The sequence below is a fragment of the Monodelphis domestica genome, chromosome 2 (assembly GCF_027887165.1).
Source record: "Monodelphis domestica isolate mMonDom1 chromosome 2, mMonDom1.pri, whole genome shotgun sequence".
NCBI classification, from domain to species: Eukaryota; Metazoa; Chordata; class Mammalia; order Didelphimorphia; family Didelphidae; genus Monodelphis; species Monodelphis domestica.
Genome location: NC_077228.1, coordinates 115,765,727 through 115,773,430, shown reverse-complemented (window position 1 = coordinate 115,773,430; position 7,704 = coordinate 115,765,727). Strand labels below are relative to the sequence as shown.

Here is a 7,704-nt window from a genome sequence, read left to right as displayed (position 1 = left end):
ATTAGAGTTGTCATCAGTTTCTGCATTGAAAGCCAAGGACACACTGGACAAAGATTTACAACTCCATTACAAGCCCAGAAAAGAAAAAACATCATGTCTAAGTGGAACTTTTTGAGTACCCCCCATGAAAAGCAGTAAAGAATCAATCAGCCGCCAGGAGCTGCATTACCTTTTTGCTACATGTTCTTTAATTGTGAATCCACTTTTCTTTAGACTGTACCTGAGGGTGAGTGTATCACAGACTTTTTTTGTTTTAAACCCTTTCTTTCTCTCTTAGAATCAATATTATGTATTGATTGCAAGGCAGAAGAGTGGCAAAAGACTAGGCAATGGGGGTTAAGTGACTTGCCCAGGGTCACACATAGAGGAAGTGTCTGAGATCAGATTTTCAAAAAGGAATTCCTGTCTCTAGGTCTGACTCTCAATCCACTGAGTCACCTAGTTGTCATGATTTTGGGGGAGATGTTTTGTACCAATTGTTCTTATAATACCACTTTAGCAAATATCTTTTTTTACATGCAATTAAGTCTGACTGATGACTTGCTATATAATCACAGTAGAAAACTCATCAATAGAGACTTGTGAGTAATGACACTAAGAAGACTGTCTCCCCTGCCCCCCCAAAAAAAAAACAGTCTTCAGAACTACCTCTTAGAACCGTAGGGGGACATAGTAATCTCATGCTCTGGGGATATGACTCATCAGAGAGCAAGTGGGACATGGGATAGTCATTCCAGAGTATGGGATACACACATCACACACATTTATATGTATTTTCTGGTTTGACTCTGTTCCATCCTAAGTATGGGGGAAACTTCCACTTACAAATTGGCCATTTGTATGTAATTAACATTTTAAAGTAGGGGATCTTAAGCTTTTTTGTGTGTGGGTTATAGATCCCTTTTCAGAATGTTTTTAAATGTACAAAATAAATACATAGAATTCTAAAGGTATACATTTGCAATCAACCTATTAAAAAATTCCTCAAAATAAATTAACTGGACCCAAAGTTTAAAAAAAAATCTCCTTAGTGAGTTGTTTGAAGCTTAAGGAATTTGCCTAGGGTCCCATAGCTAACTGATGTCAGAAGCAAAACTTCAGCCCATGCCTTCTTACTTCTATTTCCTATCCTCTGTGCAATCTATGTTCTTGTTCCTCTTACCCTCAAACTTTAAAAGTTCAGTGGCTCCATATCACCTCCAGGATCAAACATGAAATCCTGGTTTGGCACTCATAATTTACCCTTTCTCCACACACCTTTTCAGTCATACATCTTACTTTGCTTTTCAATATAGTGACATTGGCTTCCATGCTGTTCCTGAACATGCTACTCCATCCCCTGACTGGCCATTTTCACTGGCCATGTTCCTTATCCCTAGAATTCTTTCCTTTATCTCAGCCTCTTGGCTTCCCTCAAGTTTCAACTAAAATCTTACCTTCTACAGGAAACCTTTCCTGATCTCCCATAATTCTAGTCTTTTCTTTGTTAATTATAATTCTTATTTATATTGTCTTGTGCTGTCTTGTTTTACTTAATTGTTTTCTTAATCTATCATAATTGTTTTCATGTTGTCTCCCCCATTAAACTGTGAGCTCCTTGAAAATAGGGATTGACTTTTACCTTTCATATAAATATTGTGGCAGCTGGTGGTGCAGTAAATAAAAGCTGGACCTGAACCTGTGTACGAATTCAGCCTCAGATACTTAATGTTTGCTCCTGAACAAATCACTTTTTCTGTTTGTCTCAGTTTCCTCCCCTGTAAAGGTGATAATAATATCACCTACTTCCCAGGGTTGTTGTGAAGATCAAATGAGAAAATTGTAAAGTACTTAGTATAGTACCTGCTATAGTAAGTGCTACATAAATGTTAGCTATTTAATATGGAAATGTTTTACATGCCTTCACATGTATAATTGATATCATATTGCTTGCCTTTTCAGTAGGTAGGGGAAGGGTAGGAGGAAGAGAGAGAATTAAAAAAAAAATTTTTAAGGGATTGTTAAAAATGGATAATACAATTAAGAAAAATCCTTACCTTTAGTCTTGGAATCAATACTGTGTATTGGTTCCAAAGCAAAAGGGTTGGATTTTTCCGGACCAGGTGCGTGAACCCAAGACGCGGGAGAGGAGGGCGGGGAAACCGATGTTGCCCGCGCGTTAGCTTGCGTGCGCAGGCGTTGCACAGAGCTCGGACCCTCTCGACTGAGTCTCGGGAGTCTAGTCTGCCAACCCAGAATCGGGGACGGGGAGTCAGACAGGCAAAGTTTTAGGCAATGGGGATTAAGTGACTTGCCCAAGGCCACATATGTCTGAGACTATCTTTATATCCAGGACCTATCTCTAAACCTGGCTCCCAATCCACTGAGCCACTTCGCTGCTCCCATATAATACATTTTTTAAAAGACAGGAAAAAAAAAGTTATTTAGTATTATTAGTACCAAAATAAAAACCGTATTGATTTCCTCAAAATCAAGTCATTATTGCCAATTTAATGCACACTGTGTCCTTTCTGCCTTACAAAAAAAGAAGAAAACCAGGCTCTTGGAATAAAATAATAATATAAGTAGCTAGCCTTTATGTAGATTTGCAAAGCAGCTTATAAATATTAAATTTGCAATTTGTACAAAAATTAAATTACATATCCATAGACATACCCCTCCAAAGGGAGGGGGGAAAGCCCTATACAATACAGAAATGTGTAAAAAAAAATGTTTTATTAAAAAAAAATTCATTTGTAAGAAAAAAAAGGAGGCCGGAAGAGCCGTTTGTTATCGCACCTCGCAGTACACATAGAAGTTGCAGTAACGTCAACCTTAGGGAGATCGGGCCCGGGCCAGGGAGGAAGGGGCGGGACCACGCGGCAGCCCATACTTCCGGTGAGGCGGGTTGGATTCTTCGGGACCAGGTGTGTGAACACAAGACGTGGGAGAGGAGGGCGGGCGGGGGAACCGTTGTTGCCCGCGCGTTAGCTTGCGTGCGCAGGCGTTGCGCAGAGCTCGGACCCTCTCGGCTGAGCTTCGGGAGTCTAGTCTGCCAGACCGGAAGCGGTGACAGGGAGTCAGACAGGAAGCGGAGCAGGGCGGGAGCACAAAAGCGCTCTTCCTTCCAGGACCTTGGCATTCTATAGGTTAGGTTGCTTCCTACTTATTCATAGTTTACAAATGAATACATATATTTATTTTCAGATTATCTCTTGACCCCCGATTTAGATCTGACGTTTTATCAGGGAGAGGGGATTTTGGGTGTGTAATCTAGAAGTTCCGAAGTCTCGGGTCACTGGCAGTGACCCTTGGCCAAAGCAATTTGCAGTTTCCCCAGACCACTCTGAAACCATAAATGACAGAGAAGGGGCCAATCTGCCTGACTTGAGGAAGAGTTATACTAACTAGGAACTCCCCATAGCACTGAAAGCCCAGGGCTGGTATCTTTAAAAAAAAAAATTTTTTTTTAAGGTCACAGTAAAAGAAGGGTGATATTGGGATTTAGTCTGTTTTAGAGATTTAGCTTGGGATGATAGGTTCAAGTAGAGGGTTTAAGGCAGCTGAAGGGAATGTTAGTAGCAGGCAGAAGGGTTTCAGAAAAAGACTTGCCCTTTTCATTCCTCATGTGTGAAAGATAACAGGATCTCTTAGGCCATCTAGTACATCTCATTTTATAGATGAAACTGAGGCCAGTGAGATCAGGCCTAAGGCCTGATCCTTAGGCCCACACAGGTTATAATTGTCAGAGAATGCATTGGGAGTATGCATTTAAATTGGAGGATGGCTGAACAAGTTGAGATATCTTGTGATATTATAGTGCTATAAGAAATTACGAAGGGGATAGTTTCAGAAAAAAACATGGGAAGAAATTGTTAGAGAATTGTTGAGAGAATGCATTTTGAGTGGATACCGTAATTGGGTAATGGTTGTACAAGTTGTGGTGTATTATTGTGCTGTAAGAAATTACAAAGGAGATAGTTTCAGAAAAATCTCTTTCAGAAAAATCTCAGAGACTTATGAATTGATACAAAGTGAAGTGAGTAGAATTAGGAGATCGTTGTACACAGAAGAAATAAATATGAAAATCAAAGAAAATTGGATCCTTCTAGATTTTTCTGACACATTTGACCCTGTTAACTCAACCTCCCTTTGTACTTTTTCCTATCTGGGTTTTAAGTACATAGCCCTTTCTCTTCCTTTTATCTGTCTAGACCATTTCAGACAGTTTTGCTGGGTCATCATCTGTGTCCTACCTCCATAAGCAGATGTACATCAGGGTTCCATCTTTGTCTTCTGTTTTTCTAGAGATCTTCATCAGTTCTCCTGGATCTAGTTACCATCTTAGTGCAGATAACAATGAAATCTACATATCTAGCCCCATTCACTACCTAGACATATCTCTTCTTGGATGTGCATAGGACTTCCAAACTCAGTTATTCAAGTAGGAACGCATCTTTTTTCATTAAATCTACCCCTCTTCTCTTGACATCTCTGTTTCCATAAAGGGTAATGCCTTCTTTCTTTCTGGCGACTCAGACTAGTTTTGTGACTACTGATGCCATAATGTTTCTAGCATCAATTTTTCTCCAATCATATGACTACCACAATGCCTAGACAATTGCAATATCTTCCTTAATAGGTTTCTCTGCATCTAGTTTCTCCTCTCTTAAAGGGGCTCTCTACTCTGAATATGACAAAAACTGTTTATTGCTGTTCATATTGTTTGTCATTGTTCACACTTTAATTTTACCCATTCTTCAAGATTTTTATTTTTTATTTATTTTTTACATTTATTTTGAAATTTTAGTTCTGAATTCTTTCTCTTTCAGCCTCTCCCCCACCCCTTCAGAAGGCAAGCAACATGATACTCAGTATCTCTCAAGGCATTTCTCTTTTCCAGATATTTCAGGGCATTCAGATTATCTGGGTATCTATGTTGGCCATGCAAATAATTTCTTTATTAGTTGTGTTGCAAAAAAAAAGAAAGTGAAAAAAATATGCTTCAATCAGTACCCAGAGTTTATCAGCTTTCTGGAGGTGGATAGAATATTTCATCATAAGTCCTTTGGATTTATCACTGGTCATTGTATTGATGAGAGTAACTAAGTCACAGTTATTTGCTGTTCCTATGTACAGTGTTCCAGTTCTCACTTCCTGGGTTTTTCTGAAACTATTCTCTTTCTCATTTCTTATATAGAACAATAATATTCCATCACAATCATACACTACATATTTTATGTTAATAATTTGATTGGCATCCCCTCAGTTTTCCATTCTTTGCCATCACAAGAGCTGCTATAAGAGAGAAAGAGCTGCTATGTATTTTTTGCATATAGATCCTTTCCTTTTTTCTTTGATCTCTTTGAGATAGACCTAGTAGTGATACTGTTCAGTTTTTCTCTCTAGACTGATGATACATTTCTTCCTCCTGCTCTCCCCAACTACATATCAGCCTATTTGCCATTTTCCATCAATAATATTCCATTTTCATTTTCTATTCCTCTGTGTACATGACTTGTCCCCTCTGCCTGGAATGCTCTCCTGTCTCTTGGAATCCCTATCTCCCTTTAAGACCTAGTTCAAGTGTCATGTCTTATATGAGTTTCTTCCTGATCCTCTCCATTTTTAGTATTCTCTCCCTTACAATATTACTTTGCATTTATTTTGTATATATTTTATATTTATTTTTCTATATACAAGGTATACATAGTAGGTACCTGTTAATAAATGCTTATTGAATTGAAGAAAAGGGACTTAGGATGTAAGGGTTACATTTGAATTTGTAATAATAATAGCTAATATTTATATAACATTTACTGTGTTTTAGGCATTGTGCTAAGTATTTTACAATTATTATATTATTTGGTCCTCACAACACTGCAAATTAGGTGCTATCATTATCAGATTTTATAGATGAGAAAAATGAGGCAAATTAGAAGTTAAGTGTGCCCAGGATCAAGTGTCTGAGGCCAGGTTTGAACTTCTATTTTCCTGACTTGAAGGCCAGTGCTCTATCCACCGTGCTGCTTAAGGTTGTAATCTTCACTTCTGGATAAACCGAAACATTTAAGAGACTCCAAACTTTGGAACAAGTTGTGATGTCACAGTAAAAAGCTAGATAATCCTCTTTGAAAGGTGATATGAAGGCAGAAGAAAGACTGTTGAAAAGGGGCTGAAGTATGCCATTGATTTTCCATAATTATCTTCTGTTCATTTGCTTTCAGGTCCCTCCTCCAGTGCCTAAAATCTGATAAGTTGAATTGTCAGAGCTTGGCCCATGGAAATTATATCAGGCTATTCCAGATCTTGTTCAAGGCCCTCATGTCAGCAGTGAATCCTCAAGTGTTGGTGGCAGTAGCTCAGAAAATCCTGGGTGTAGGGAAAAGAAGGAGTCCACCCCAACCAGTCTGCCTGCACCTAGTTGGAGAGGTCAGGGCTGTGGCCAGGGGGCTGAAGCCAGCAGTACTATATGATTGCAATGCTGCAGGGGTTGACCAGGTTCAGAGATATGTGGGAGAGCTACAGAGGCTGGGTCTCTTGCCCCAGGCACTGCACATTCTGGAGTTGGGGGAGAATATCCTGATTGTCAATCCTAGGCAAGTGTGTCAGCAAATACAGCAGGTGCTGCTCAACTCCATGAACTTTGTGGATATTTCAAGCTTCAGATCTTACCCTGCCCTTTGCCCACTTGACGAGCTTGGAGACCTGAAGGATCACTTGGCTGAGATCATGACCCATTTACAGAGGCTGGAGAAGAATCCACTCTTGCCTGTCTCCCATAGTGAGCTCTCGTCTGTTGGCTGGAATCTTTGCACAGTGTTTGGGATTCTCCTAGGCTATCCTGTACCCTATTTTTTCTACCCAGACCAAGGAGACAGCAATTGCTTGTCTCTAATCCCACTGCGTGTGTTTACTATTCGGACCTCATGTTGTTGGCTCACAGGCCTCCCCCAGATACTGCTGTATTCTTTCAGTGTCCCAGAGAGCTTGTACCCAGCCCTGAAAGACTTGCTAGACATGTGGGGAGAGGACCTCAGAGCTCGATTTGGAGCTCAGGGTGATTTCACTGAACTTACCATTTCTTCTGAAGTTGTCACATTGCCTTCTGTGGTACTGTGATTCGGATCCACTTCTTATCTATTAGGCTCTCAATAAATGGTGATGACTAGCTGTGTGATCACAGGCAAGTCCCTTAACATCTGAATGTGAGTCCTTATCTGTAAAATGGTGTAACAATATTTGCATTTCCTACCTAACAAAAGTGAGGTAGGATGTGAGGAAGAATGTGGTATTATAGTTATAAAATGTGAACACTAAGAGGGGCTAGGCTCTGTAGGTAGGCACTAAGGCCTTTCTTTAATGTCTATTCCCTGTCTAACAAAAAGAGGGCAGAAGGATAAAATAGTGGGGAATGGGCTATCTCTTATGGGGAGAATGGGTTTGGTCTAAGATACTTTGCTCTTTTATTATAGTGACTTTGTAAATAACTATGAATTTCCACCCATTGTTCTATTCATTTTTTGGTATGATCTCTGGGACAAAGTAGAATAAATCTAAATTCTTTTCTATGGGATAGCAGCATTATTTTCCCCCGCTTCCTGCTCCTAGTGATTTTTAGGCTAAAGATCTCTAATTCTTTTGACTGAACCTCAGTTGGTATGAACCCAAAGCTCTTCACCATCCTAGGTTCTTCTGGGCATTTTCCAGTTCATTAATGTTCTT

The 7,704-nt window shown here is 39.7% G+C and overlaps 1 protein-coding gene across 2 annotated transcripts; it reads left to right on the top strand.

Moving 5' to 3' along the window:
- The first annotated feature begins 2,853 nt into the window (after window positions 1-2,853).
- C2H1orf74 (chromosome 2 C1orf74 homolog) lies at window positions 2,854-7,550 on the top strand. 2 transcript variants are annotated; one of them, XM_007481328.3, is made up of 2 exons: window positions 2,854-2,906; window positions 6,207-7,550. In XM_007481328.3, exon 2 carries the CDS (start codon window positions 6,304-6,306, stop codon window positions 7,099-7,101), a length of 798 nt encoding a protein of 265 aa, XP_007481390.1. In that variant the 5' UTR covers window positions 2,854-2,906; window positions 6,207-6,303; the 3' UTR covers window positions 7,102-7,550. The 2 variants fall into 2 exon arrangements, with proteins under 2 accessions (XP_007481390.1, XP_001373783.1); XM_001373746.4 differs by lacking the exon at window positions 2,854-2,906 and adding an exon at window positions 2,938-3,128.
- The last annotated feature ends 154 nt before the right edge of the window (window positions 7,551-7,704 follow it).